The sequence below is a fragment of the Syngnathoides biaculeatus genome, chromosome 3 (genome assembly GCF_019802595.1).
Source record: "Syngnathoides biaculeatus isolate LvHL_M chromosome 3, ASM1980259v1, whole genome shotgun sequence".
NCBI lineage: Eukaryota > Metazoa > Chordata > Actinopteri > Syngnathiformes > Syngnathidae > Syngnathoides > Syngnathoides biaculeatus.
In genome coordinates, this window is record NC_084642.1 from 14339648 (window position 1) to 14353136 (window position 13489).

At 42.2% G+C, this 13489-nt stretch overlaps 2 protein-coding genes across 2 annotated transcripts in view; one reads left to right on the forward strand and one right to left on the reverse strand.

The window, feature by feature from the left end:
- The window catches only part of nfatc3a (nuclear factor of activated T cells 3a), a 73244-nt gene extending 69401 nt beyond the window's left edge, over positions 1-3843 (reverse strand). The window contains exon 1 of the mRNA XM_061814467.1: positions 3200-3843. Within this exon, the coding sequence (XP_061670451.1) occupies positions 3200-3290 (91 nt within the window). The 5' untranslated portion in view covers positions 3291-3843. The remainder of the gene's footprint in view (positions 1-3199) is intronic.
- Positions 3844-8899: 5056 nt separating this feature from the next.
- ddx28 (DEAD (Asp-Glu-Ala-Asp) box polypeptide 28) lies at positions 8900-12901 on the forward strand. Its single transcript, XM_061814470.1, has 2 exons — positions 8900-10390; positions 12173-12901. Exons 1-2 carry the CDS (start codon positions 9123-9125, stop codon positions 12564-12566), a joined length of 1662 nt encoding a protein of 553 aa, XP_061670454.1. The 5' UTR covers positions 8900-9122; the 3' UTR covers positions 12567-12901.
- The last annotated feature ends 588 nt before the right edge of the window (positions 12902-13489 follow it).

Here is a 13489-nt window from a genome sequence, read left to right on the forward strand (position 1 = left end):
AAGGCCGCATGACAGCTGAGAGTTGGGATTGCGGTAAAACGGGACTCCCTTAGCAAATAAGAGAGAACCTCACAGGACCTCATTTCACCCATCATAAAAGGATTAACTCTGCAGGTGTTTTGCCACTTTGTGGATGTGACATGTGTTCTAAGACAAATGAGCTAGGAGGAGGAGGAGAAGAAGCATGTGTACCGGAAATTACTGATCTCGCAGAAAGTTTCCAAGTACTTTGGTCGAGTGTTTCACGTCATGATAGCTGGAGATGATTTCCAGTAGCCATGCCGGATTACTGAGCAAAAGTGCGGCTTCTCTTGTTTAGCCATGTTCACTGCTGCTACTGATTTTATTTTGGTAGGTTTCTACATCCTGTTTTATTTTCCATTCCCATTGGATTTTTAGAACTCTTAACCATCAACCAATACAGTCAAGCTTTTTTATAAAAACAAAGGACTTTGATTTTGATATTATGCGACTGCCGTACTGCATTTAAGTATTGTTTAACAAATGTAGGGAAACAAAGCCCTTCTTGTTTGTTGCATCTGGAAGTGCAACCTCTGTTTTTACAAGATTGAAATTCCAATTTGTCAAATGACAACACGGCCCGTGCAACATGCAAGGAAACAAAACGGCGCTTTGTAGAAACCTGTCCAAAACGGAGCCAAGGTTCACGAGCTTGCTCGAAAAAAAATACAAAACAAGCTGTGACTTGAGAGTTGCCTTCAGAGAACGGAGAAAAGAGTGTGAAACTCCCTCTTATTGTGATCCTGCTTTTACGCTCTGCTTATTCGTTTAGACAGGACCCCCACACCCCACCACCTCCTTTTTTGGGCCAAGCTAGACCATCCAAACATGATTAAACTCACTTTACTTACTACAGCGCTAATTCAAAGTGGTGTTTTTCCCCCTCGGGCCATCAGCAGTTCAAACAGTTCTAACCAGGGAAAAACGGATTTATGCTTACAGCAGCTATTCCATGAATATATTCCAAAGTTTAAGAAATAGACACAGTGGGAGCATTCATTGGTTCTGCTGGTTTTGAGTCAATGACGGAACCAATAAGCATCTAAACACTGTGGGATGAACAGAGCGAGGAAAAAAAAAAAGGCTCTCGAACATTGTTAGTTCACTGTCTGTAGACCACTGAAGTATCAGTCAGTGAAAATGAAATTTTTGACTCAATCATGACTCAAACGTTAGAGATTGCAGCGACTGCGCAGTGGGGCCCAAACGCTTTGTTTTTATATAGTTGCAAACTTGCCTCATTTGGGAATATTCTATACGTATAGTGCAAAACCGCTGACACCTACTCACATCCTTTTTGAAACAACTTGGGCTTTATTAAACTTTTCTTTTTTTTTATTTAAAGGATTTTGGATTTGGCCATACACCTTGATTAAGTATGTTAAAGGCAAAAATATATATATCTTGTGTATTGCAGGATAAAGATTATTGGCGGGTTTTTAATAGTGTTGTTGATACGGTTTCCAAAAATTTGCTTCTCAGATGAAAATCACCACCACACGAGACTTCCACATATCACAAAGGACTTCAGTACAATGAGTATTTAAAGTATTCACTATTTGGCATAATCTACCTCAGATGCCACCAGTGATGTAAATAAAAATACCACAGAACCAGAAATTAGCTTTACGTTGACGTAGCCGAAGCTCAAACAAGTTTCTGTCCTGAGTGTCCCATTACAATGTTTTGTGTTAATGTGAGGAGACTCATCTTACACATACAAGAATCTATTGCCACGTGTGCCACACTGGCAAGTACACAATGTATTTTTTTTTTTCAGTTTTCATATAGCGATACTGACTTCTCCTGTATGATAGTTTGTACTGATTATAAAAAATGATGCGTAATGATGCCTTCAGTGAGCCTCCCTCTCCGCTATCTCTAAAGGCTATTTTATTGTAGTTGTGTATGAATACTGTATAGCGATTCCGGTAGATGTGTATGACAGTTAAGAATGTTATTTTGGGGAAAAAAATGCTTCTATAGTGAGTTAATATAGGTTTTATAATACGATAACGAGTTTTTATTGTGACATTCAAATTAAGTTATTCCAAGTATACAAGGTGTGTGAAAGGTTCCACAGGACTGGTCTCACAAAAGATATATTTCAAATCCAAACTACAAGTTTTTCCACTTTGGAAGTAATCCCCGAGTCTTCATGTACTTTCAAAGCCAACTCTGCCACACCTTGATGCACCCTTGAAAAGATTCTTCCAGGATCTTCTGCATCTTCATTATCACGGCTATTTTAATGTCGTCCCCATCTTCAAAGTGGTTCACTGATGGCGATGTTGTTCTCGGTTAAGGAACTGTCAGATGCTCAGTGCATTGTAAAGCAAGTACGTTGTCATACTGAAGCAGCCACGAGTTGTCCTGTCACAACTCTGAGCTCTTCTCAAGCCCTGAACTAAGCAAACGCAGTTAAGATCTCTTCGTAGACACGCTGGTTGATCGTCTGGCCCACACTGAGGGGGAAAACTTGTAGATTGTAGGTCGGCTTTGAAATCTTTTGTGACACCAGTCGTGGAAGTTTTCCAACACATACTGGAATAAATTTACTGTAATTAAATGCAAAGGGATCGGTTACCAAATCATTTCCATTCTGAAAATACATCTGAAACCTCTACAAATTTCACTGTTTGTGACAGTTTGTTATTGTGTATAAATGGTTAATAACAAATTATAGTATCTAGAAATGCACGCAAACCGTGTCCAGTTTATGTACACTAAAGAGGTCAAATACTTGCATAAGTAGAACACCATGTGAAAAGCTGACAATTATGGCATGATTTCCCTTGATCCAATAAACCTGTTCTAAGTATTTATAATAATCTGCTAACTGAATACTTGGAGGAAAAAAAAACAGGGGAGACGTTACCGACAAAGCAAAAATAACTACTTTTTGGGGCAGTGACACTTCATGACCAGTTAGCATGTGTAGCACGTCAGGCTAATGACAGCTGCTGTTCTTCTCTGGCAGGCGGCCATAGAAAAGTGATATGTAAACATTTCCCGCTCTCAAGCACAACTGCTCGCCTTAAAGAGGTGAAATTCACGGTGTTAAATTATAAAGTCGCGACAAAGAAAGTCACATTTGAAAAAAGGGAATGAGTATGTTCGGGGAGGGGGCGGCGGGGGGGGGGGGGTTGCTGAACATGGTTCGGGCAAGCACACTGACCTGCGGGGCCCAACGGCTGCTGCTGCCCGTCCTCCCCGAAGATGAGTCGGAAGTCCAGCTCCTCATTGCCGGGGCAGTTTGCCGTCGTCATCGGGTTTGACAGCTCGGCTCGCTCGTCTCTGAACCACCCCCACGACCGTCGAAGCAGGTTTACGCTCTCCGAAAACCTCGCAACATTGACTGAATGGCACGACGCCGAAGCCGAACTTCAACTTTGCTTCATTTGGGGCTTCAACCGCCGTGCCAAAAGTGTCCTCCTTCTTTACTTTCCGTAAATCCAAAATAATCTTCTAATTTGGCATCAACGCGTTGAACTTCGAAGAAAGTCGCCCTCGCTGGGAGTATGCCACTCTTTCTCAACATAAACAAAAAGAGGAGTTGTCGAAATGTTCGTCGTAAAGTCAGCGAAGGCTCGGAAATGTCGAGCCCGGTTTCGCTGCCTCTACGCCGGCTTGTCTTTACGCGTCGCTCTCGCCCCGTGGAGCTCCGATCCCAACTTTTACTAACCCCGTGTGACGGCGCTTCCAGCTGTGATGTCAGCAGACAGAACGCACGCATACACGCTCTCCTTACTGGGGAGAGGACTCCTGGCACCGATAGGGGCACCAACTTTTTGCCCCCATCCCACCACCCCCTCCCCTCCCCTTCCCTCCCCTCCTCTCCTAAAAATTTTAAGCATATAATCATCCCTCACGATATTTTGATTGGATTAAAATGTTCCCAAAATATTTCTTTTAACCGTCTTTTCCCTAAAGTATATTTTTCCAGGGGAGAGGGGGAGTACGGTTTATAAAAATGGTAAATTAAAATTTTAAAGCGAATAAATGGACAATTTAATAGAAGATCTCAGAAAAAAACAATTATTAAATGAATAAATAAATACATGATTGGAGATGCGTATGTAAAATTGTTATTGTATAAAAATAAAATAATTGCAACCTTAATTTTCATTATTTTGTGATATAAAAATACTGTGGTGGTGATTTCACCAATTATGTGATACAGTTAATGTAAAACCTTTAAATGTATACCTAAAAAAATACATTTTATTCACAATATATCACTCTACCACAAATTTAAAAAGATAAATAGAGAAAATTAAAAATACATTTGAATCACTTTTAGAAACTTTAAATACAGTTCATGTGTGTTTAATATTGAAGCACACTTAATTTCCACTGAATCTTTTAGAACAAATTTTTCAGCATTTTCGGTGTGTTAAAATCATGTGCAACACATTTTTATTTAATAATTATTTTAGAACAGTTTGAAATGTTGCTGTTTTTAAGTGTAGCATAAATATTCAAACTGTGATTACTGGTCCAGTGGTTTACAATAATATGAATATACTTTTTAGGAATAAAATCTCTTCCCCATTCTTTCCGCATTTTTGATGAACACTACCGCTTAAAGGACCACAAAGCGGGAACCACTGCATACAACTCGAGATTCAAGTTTGCAATGTCACTAAATCAAAATTAAAATGTAAAAAAATGTGATGCTGCTCCGTAAGGTGCAATTCTGGTGATAAATGCATGAAAAAAAGGTTGTTACTGTGTTGTCTTTGGTGAACATTCAATTCCTAGTATTTTGAAAATCTGCAGCTAAGATAGCGTAGGCCGAGTAAGAAATCCCTCTGTCCAGGCTTTCCGCACTCCTTTTTAACCCCTCTGTTTACATCAAACCCATCAGTCTCATCAAGCTCAGGTTAATCTTTACTGGGGATCCGGAGGCCACCCATACACACACACACACACACACACTCACGCAGGCTAATGCACGCTCAAGCTCTAATAAGTTGTTTTGATGCCCTAAACATCGATGTGCGTGTTCTATTATCCATCAGCATGTAAAAGTGAGCCAAGTTTTCATTTGAGCAAGGGGTTCTGCCGCTATCAGCTAACTCTGTTCCAGTTCTTAAAAGCTATTTCAATCAGTAATAAAGATGTAATATATTCTCGTCGTATGAAGTCATAATTGCATTGCTAAAACAGCAAACAACTTGTGGAGGGACTAACATTTTTGCATTGTACTGTGGGGTACTATATATTTAACTTATTTCTGTTTTCAGTTGAAAAAGATCATTTTGTGACATTGCATCACTTCAAAACTCCCCCTTGAGACAAAGTGCACGTGTAGACCAGCACTACTTATTTGTGACACCGATGCCAGACGCATGTGGGCGTTCAGGCAGGCGCTCGGTGCACACAAGACGCATCTGAAAGCATCAATATCACATTTCCTGTGGTCTTTTATTTCCATGCAAAAACATCAGCGTAACCCTTCTTTGCCTCCTGCAAACGAAAGCTTAAATTGTTCTTCACTAAAATACCTCATATTATTGACAGGTGAATTTGTATTTGTGAGTATCTTTTAGCTGCAAATTACACAGTAGTACAGTAGTACTCGTTCTCAATAACGACACAGCCAACGTTCAGTCAGTTGCAGTTGATTAGAATGTCCTAGATCACACAATTGGCGGCATAATTCAAAATATGTAAATGGTTGAATTTCTGAACAATTGTTGTCTTTTATCAAAGACTGCTGCTGTTCTAAACATAACTGCACACACAGACACACACGTGTCGACAGACGTGTGCACACACAGACACTCAGAGAAACACATGCACACACAAATGCACATAATATTAAAAAAAAAAAAAAAAAAAATATATATATATATATATATATAATGTACAGTAGGGCTGTTAACATGTACTGTAGCATACTTTGTGGCATTACCCTGACAGTGCTCGAACGTTTTCCACTGCACACACACACCGAAGTCACATTTCTCAATTATACCTGCACGTATTATCGTCACAATGACCTTTAAAGGGAGAACATAACAAAGGCAATTTGTGTGGGAGGCTGCCGATGTGGTTTGTTCTTCTCTAGAAAATTAGATGAAAACAAACAACGACAAAAAATAACAAGCACGTGGCGTCGTTTCCTCATCTCACACTATTTTTGTGTGTGCTTTTGAGGTGTCACTCTTCTTTCAAGGATTTGCACACACACACATATGCAGCAGAAATGCGAACGTAAGCGCCCAAGCAACAGGTGTTTGCTAAATGTCAACAAATATCAAGTTACACATGGTCCCTGTATTAGAATGTGAAGAGATAAGAACTCACTGAGGCAATAAAGCGGGGCCAAATAATCTGCGTATGAAGTCTTGCACAGCAGGATTTCCCTAATTTAGAAATGTACGTCCCTCGCAGAACCCTAAAACACTGAAAAAAACGTGTACTCCCATAACTTCAATGTATGATGTTCATCAAAAATAAAAATCAAAAGAACACAATAGGTGCAGCCCCAGAAAAGGCTTTATACTGTTCCTATACCACATATCCTCATCAGAGTCAAAATGGAACTAATCCCATCTGAGTTCAAAAAGGAGATTGGGTACATCCTGGTTTGCTTGTGAGTCAGGAACTTGTAGACAAACAAACATCACATTCCCTGGCGTAAGGACAATTTACAGTCTTCAATTAATTTAAAATGCTTTTGGTATGTGGGAGGAAGATGGAGTACCAGGAGAAAACCTACCCAAGCGTGAGGTCAACTCCACACAGGAAGGCCAGAGGCCAGATTCTAATGCCAAACTTCAGCACAGTCAGGCTGATTTGCTGACCACTCCTTCATAGTACCACCTATTGGGAAATCTCTATGTTTGACATTTGTGAATATACAGATGAATATCGTGTCGTACTATGAAAACATGTTGAGTGTTATATGAGGGGAGAGCAAATTCCCATTACATTCCCATTGGGTGAGAGGCCTCAAGGCCTTCAGTACATCGATTAGTTGTTGGTTTCTGCTTCCCCTTAGTGGTCAGTTGGTGAAATTTCTTTGACTAGTAGCTTGATGGCCCACACAAATGTGATTATAAAACTCCAGCAGAAACACACCATACTCCTTGTAATGGTGACAAAATTAAATACTTTTCTTTGTCGGACTCCGGCTGGATTCCGACAGCCATGAAATTAATTTGTGCCAGACCTGATGATACAGATAATCAATGACGGCAACCGAGTTCATTCAGCACACAATCTCATGTAGGCCTACGATCAATTGTACAACAGCCAGCAGCACAAATGTGATGACTGAAACATGTTGCTGAACACATTTAACTCAGAAGAGCAACTCCCTTTTTGGACCCCCTTTTCTAGATACAAAAAAAAAAAAAAAAAGGATTAGTGACCCGTCATTATTTTAAATGACTGGTGGCACAGCAGCAACACTGGATTATCCCCTAAAGAATCCAAGGACAGGCACACACACACACACACACACCACACACACACACACCACACACACACACACACACACACACACACACACACACACAAACACAGCCTGAGCCTTTGATTAGTCAAGAAAAAGTTCATAAAAGTTGACTTTAGAAATCTTTCATAACAGGCTCAGTGATTGCTTGACCGCAGTTAATGGGGGATTTTGATATTAATCTACGGCTCACCAGTTGCGGGTACACGTTATTATTAAAATAGACCAAAAATATGCACATCTGCCCATTTTTTTGTAGAGCTTGATTAGGTTGACAGGTGAGCTGGACCCTGATCTGGACCCCTGACTGACTTCCCAGTCAACCCCATGGCCGACAGAGAAACAAGCACTCACACTGAGATTTACACATATTTTAGAGTCTTCAAGCGTGTTTCTGAAACGTGGGAGGTAGCCAGGGTACACTCCCAGAACTAAACTACGGACCTCAGAACTGTGCTTTTTTTTTTTTTTTTTTAGTCATTTCATTAAAAAAAAACAACATTTGTTGAATTATGTCCAAAACCAAAAGCATTGTTGCTAAATCACACACCTATACCTAAACAAACATAAATATGAGGGGAAAAAATAAAAAAACTATATCAAAGTAGAAATAACATATAAATACAAAACTAAAATAAAGTATTAAGGAGCCGCGTTTCGCCTGTCCTTGCCTGTATAAAATGTGTTCAACTCGACATATAGAGCAAATGCAGCTAAAACAGAGCACTGTACAAAAACAAAAAGGGAACATAGTAATAATAATCGTGATTATTTTTTTTATTAAAAAACAAGTAAAATCATTAAGAATCAAACAAATACATTACTTTTAATCATACATGAAAAAATATTTGAAAACAAAACCAGTCTGTGACATCGAGAAACTCCTGCAGCGCCTCCTTTCGACCAAACTGTTGTATTTTATTGTCGCCATAAACTATATCTACAATATAACAAACAGGATATAGCATTACTGTATATTATAATAATAAATAAATAAAATTAATACTGTATCCTGTTAGTGGTCTTAAGGTGTATCAAGATATGGCAGGTTCTCCAGGATAAGAGCAAGATGCCTCTTTCACATTATCAGACAAGGGGCTCCAGAGTTTTATTATTTCTTAATACACAGTACATATTATTTGAAGTTGCAGATGGACAGGAACATGACAGTTAGTAAATCAAGCAAACACAAAAAATAAAAAAGCAGTTTTTAGAAATCGATTTCAGATTAATTAAGCACAATTCTATCATTGAGGACAAGGATGTTTATATTTTTTAATGTGATCTGAATGCGAGTTTATGATCCATAATTCAAGTTAACAACATTTTAAGAAATCAATTCCATCGAATACATTTGAATTATACTTTATTCTGGAAGAAAAGCGAGTATTAAATAAACTATGACGCCATCAACCCGCTTCCGCACTGTAACGTCATCAACAATGGTCACATTGCGCATGGTCGTCTCGTTCGTTGGCATTTATAAATGGCGATTAAGCAGGCATTTTGGATTAACTGATAAAGACCCATTACTTGATTAATCGTAATGCTTTAGTACGCAGTTCGATACTTTATTCACGTTTTTTCGTTTCGAATATTTAGCCGCTAGCAGGTTAGCATTCATTTGACCAGAATGTGGTTTCTGAAGGTCGGCTACGCCACCCTGGCTTTACCAAGAGTTTACCGGACTAAAGTGAACAGACTATCGAACGACCGTGTTTATTTTTCGGTCTGTCCAACATCTCCGGAAGAGCTCCCAGTCATTCGCGTCCCTCGCTCCGTGCAGAATCACTTTGAGAAGGTGAAGCAAAGCCGAAGTAAGAACATAAATACTACCAAGGCCGGCAAACTCCTCATCCAGGGCAGGAACGCCAGTTTGAACCAGTCTGCAGGATACACGCACGCCAAATTTGAACAGCCGATACTCTGCTCCAAAGGATGGAAACACAAAAAGTCATTCGGGGATTATTTCACAGTCAACAACATCAAATCGGTGGCGCCCTTTGTGGCCGGAAGCGAGGAGGAGGGCGATATTAAAAAGCCATTGAAGACTTTCCATAAACTGCACATCTCCGGGGAGTTGGTGGAGACTTTGGAACGCTTAAACATCACGCATCCCACCACCGTGCAGCTGCAGACCATCCCCAAGGTCATGAGGGGTCATAACATCCTGTGTGCAGCTGAGACTGGAAGTGGGAAAACGTTGAGTTACCTGCTGCCGATTGTGCACCGGTTGCATCTCGATGAGGAACAGGATCAAGTGGGGCCTCGTAAAATCCATGCTGTGGTCGTGGTGCCTTCCAGGGAGCTGGCCGAGCAGGTGGCGTCCGTGTCCAGGAGCCTGTGTTCCCCGCTGGGTTTAGTGACGAGGACAGTCGGAGGCGGACGAGGCGTGGGTCACATCAGGGGAGTCTTCAAGCAAGGTGTTCCAGACATTTTAGTAGCCACCCCAGGCGCTTTGGTCAAAGCCCTACGGAGACGCTGCTTGGACTTGAGCTATCTTAGCTTTCTGGTGGTGGACGAAGCAGACACCATGTTCGACCCGAGCTTCGCTGACATGCTGGAGGACATTTTGCGGCACACCGACATCGCCAGCGCCCCCGGGGAAACCCGAGGCCTCGCCCGCAAGGCCCAGTTGCTGGTGGTGGGGGCCACCTTCCCCGGCGGTGTCGGCGACGTGCTCGCGCAGGTGACTGACCTTGGCAGCATGGTTGTCATAAAGAGCAAGATGCTGCACTTCCTCATGCCGCACGTGAAGCAGACTTTCCTCAAGGTGAGAGGACAGGAAAAAGTCCTGGAGCTCAACCATTACTTGAAACGACTCCAGCAGGAAGACGGACGTTCGGGAGGGGACGCCGTCCTTGTGTTCTGCAACAAGTCCGCCACTGTCAACTGGCTGGGGTACGTCATGGGAAATGTTATCTTGTGTTGTGTTGATCAGCGATTGCTGATGGAGGATGAATCTTTCTCGCAGAGAAGGATGGGGAAACTGCATTACACCGGGTGATGGGTGGGGGGGGGGGGACTTGTATAGTGTAATTTGGGTGCAAAATATATTTTCTGATACCTAGTTCCTGTTTTTGTTCTCAGTTCATTTTGACCTAGTAGTATCTTGGTGAAGTTGAAAAGACTTGTGTAACTTCATTTAGAAAAATGGTACCATAGTCCTTTTCTGCTATCTTGTGGCATCTGCCAGTTATTACAGTACAGTATAAACCTTTTTCAAGGTGCAGTCAACTTTTTGCAGATTTTCTCTTTTCGCCAACACAAATAGTGGGTGTGTATGAAAAATACACTTTTTTTGTAATGGTTTTGTTTGGTATTGTGCCATCTTTCTTTGGTCTTCCTCTCGTTCTTTTGCCTGGCAGCTCCATCCTCAGCACCCTTCTACCAATATACTCACTCCCTCACCTCTGGACATGTCCAAACCATCGAAGTCTGCTCTCTCTCACCTTGTCTCCAAAACATCCAACTTTGGCTGTCCCTCTAATCAGCTCATTTCTAATCCTATCCAACCTGTTCACACCAAGTGAGAACCTCAGCATCTTCATTTCTGCTATCTCCAGTTCTGCTTCCTGTTGTCTCTTCAGTGCCACCACCTCTAATCCGTACATCATGGCCGGCCTCATCACTGTCTTATAAAGTTTGCCCTTCATCCGAGCAGAGACTCTTCTGCCGCATAGAAACCAGACACATTCCGCCAACTGTTCCACCCCGCTTGGACCTGTTTCTTCACTTCTTTACCACACTGTCAATTGCTCTGTATTGTTGACCCCAAGTATTTGAAGTCATCCACCCTCACTATCTCTTCTCCCTGGATCTTCACTCCTCCTCCTCCGCCCCTCACATTCATGGACATGTATTCTGTTTTACTTTGGCTAATCTTCATTCCTCTCCTTTCCAGTGCGTGGCTCCATCTTTCTAATTGTTCCTCCGCCTTCTCCTTTCTTTCACTGTAAATCACAATATCATTTGCGAACATCATGGTCCAAGGCGATTCCAGTCTAACCTCGTCTGTCAGCCTATCCATTACTACCGCAAACAGGAAGGGGCTCAGTGCAGATCCCTGATGCAGTCGCACCTCGACCTTAAATTCTTCTGACACACCAACGGAACACCTCACATCTGTTCTGCTGCTCTCATACATGTCCATGTCCAACGTATTTCTCCGCCACACCAGACTTGCGCATGCAGTACCGCAGTTCCTCTCTTCGTAGTCTGTCATAGGCTTTCTGTAGGTCTACAAAGACACAATGTAGCTCCTTCTGTCCTTCTCTGTACCTTTCCATGAGCATCCTCAAGGCAAATAATGCATCTGTGGTACTCTTTCTAGGCATGAAACCATACTTTTGCTCGCAGATACTTCTGTCCTGAGTCTAGCCTCCACTACTCTCTTTCCCACAACTTCATTGTGTGGCTCATCATCTTTATTCCTCTGTAGTTTCCGCAGTTCTGAACATCGCCTTTGTTCTTAAAAATGGGAACTAGTACACTTTTCCTCCATTCTTCAGCCATCTTCTCTGCCGCTAGTATTCTATTAAATAAGTTGGTCAAAAACTCCACAGCTAACTCACCAAGTTTTAAACATGATCTAATAAGATATAGAAAAATAAATGAATAAACCATGCAAGTTATTTAATTTTCAAAGATTTACAATTTTTGATGTATTCCCCCCCATAACAGATACTCGATGGAGGAGATGGGCGTGCCGCACGCTCGCCTCCAAGGGGAAATGCCGGCCTTGGTGCGGGCGGGCATCTTCCAGTCCTTCCAGAAGGGCACGACGAACGTTCTGCTGTGCACAGATGTCGCCTCACGAGGCCTGGACACGTCCCGAGTGCGCCTGGTGGTCAACTACGACTTCCCAGAAACGCACACAGACTACATCCACAGGGCCGGTCGGGTGGGGAGGGCCGGCGGGTGCGAAGGCGGCGAGGTGCTCAGCTTCGTCACGCATCCGTGGGAGGTGGAGCTTGTGCAGAAGATTGAGACCGCGGCACGGAGGAGGACTACTTTGCCCGGCATGGAGTCTGAGATACGAGAACCAAAACCTGTCATAGAGGAGACAAATGTGTAGAGGTGATGGACATTAACAATGGAATTAAATGGCTCGCTGGCAATTTTCTACAGCGCTTGTCCTCAAAATAAAATACTCAAATTTGCACCCCATCTGCTTGAGAGTACAGTAATCTTTGTTTTTTTTTTTTTAAGTATAGACCTGAATGTGACATCGGATGGTTGCTGATCATGTTTTTCTTATTTCATGATGAAAAACTGCACTTCACCCTGTTGAATATTTATTTTTAATTGTTTTAAAGCTGTCTTTAATCAGATGGGTACTACACCCCTTTTCTGACATGTCTCACGTTAATTTCTCAAGATTGTGGAAAAATAAATGTAACTTTGCTGTTACCCACGCTCACCTCGTATGATTAACCACTAGATGGTAGCATTTGGCTGATCCCCCAATGCTTCGTTGCCAGAAAATGAGAAATCCATGCGAGATTTGTTTGAAAGCGATGACCCTACCACGGGGGTCACTGGTTAATGCTTTTTTTCAGTGTGCTTTGTGCATTTTGGTGACTTCCATGTTTGCGCTGCAGAATCACTCCACATTGCACTAATTATACACGTCTCCAATTTCAATGAACGAGCACAGGCCCAAACCTGACACCTTAACTCACTTGTTGCTGTGGTAGTGGCCCTTGAAGCTTTACCTTGATTGGACCCCCCCTCTTCCCCCTCGTCCCTGGTCTTTTCCTTCCTTTTTGCTTGTGGGTTGCTTGTCAAAAGGAAAGTGTCGGGGCCTCACAGTGAAACTTTTCCTGCGCTTCGGATTGTTTCGTGGAAGGGTGCCACGCAATTACGCGTTACTGGCAGCTGACGGGAACGAATCCAAATCTCTCTTCCCAGAGACGTCTCATTTCCAGAATTGAAATTCTGGGATTGGGGCGTGGGGCTGCTGGGAGGAAATGTGGAGATTACAGTAACAGACAGATG

Coding starts and splice junctions, on each gene's coding strand:
- ddx28 (XM_061814470.1), top strand. CDS start 9,123: ATGTGGTTTCTGAAGGTCGGCTACGCCACCCTGGCTTTACCAAGAGTT. Junction 10,391..12,172: donor GCCACTGTCAACTGGCTGGG/GTACGTCATGGG, acceptor CCCCCATAACAG/ATACTCGATGGAGGAGATGG.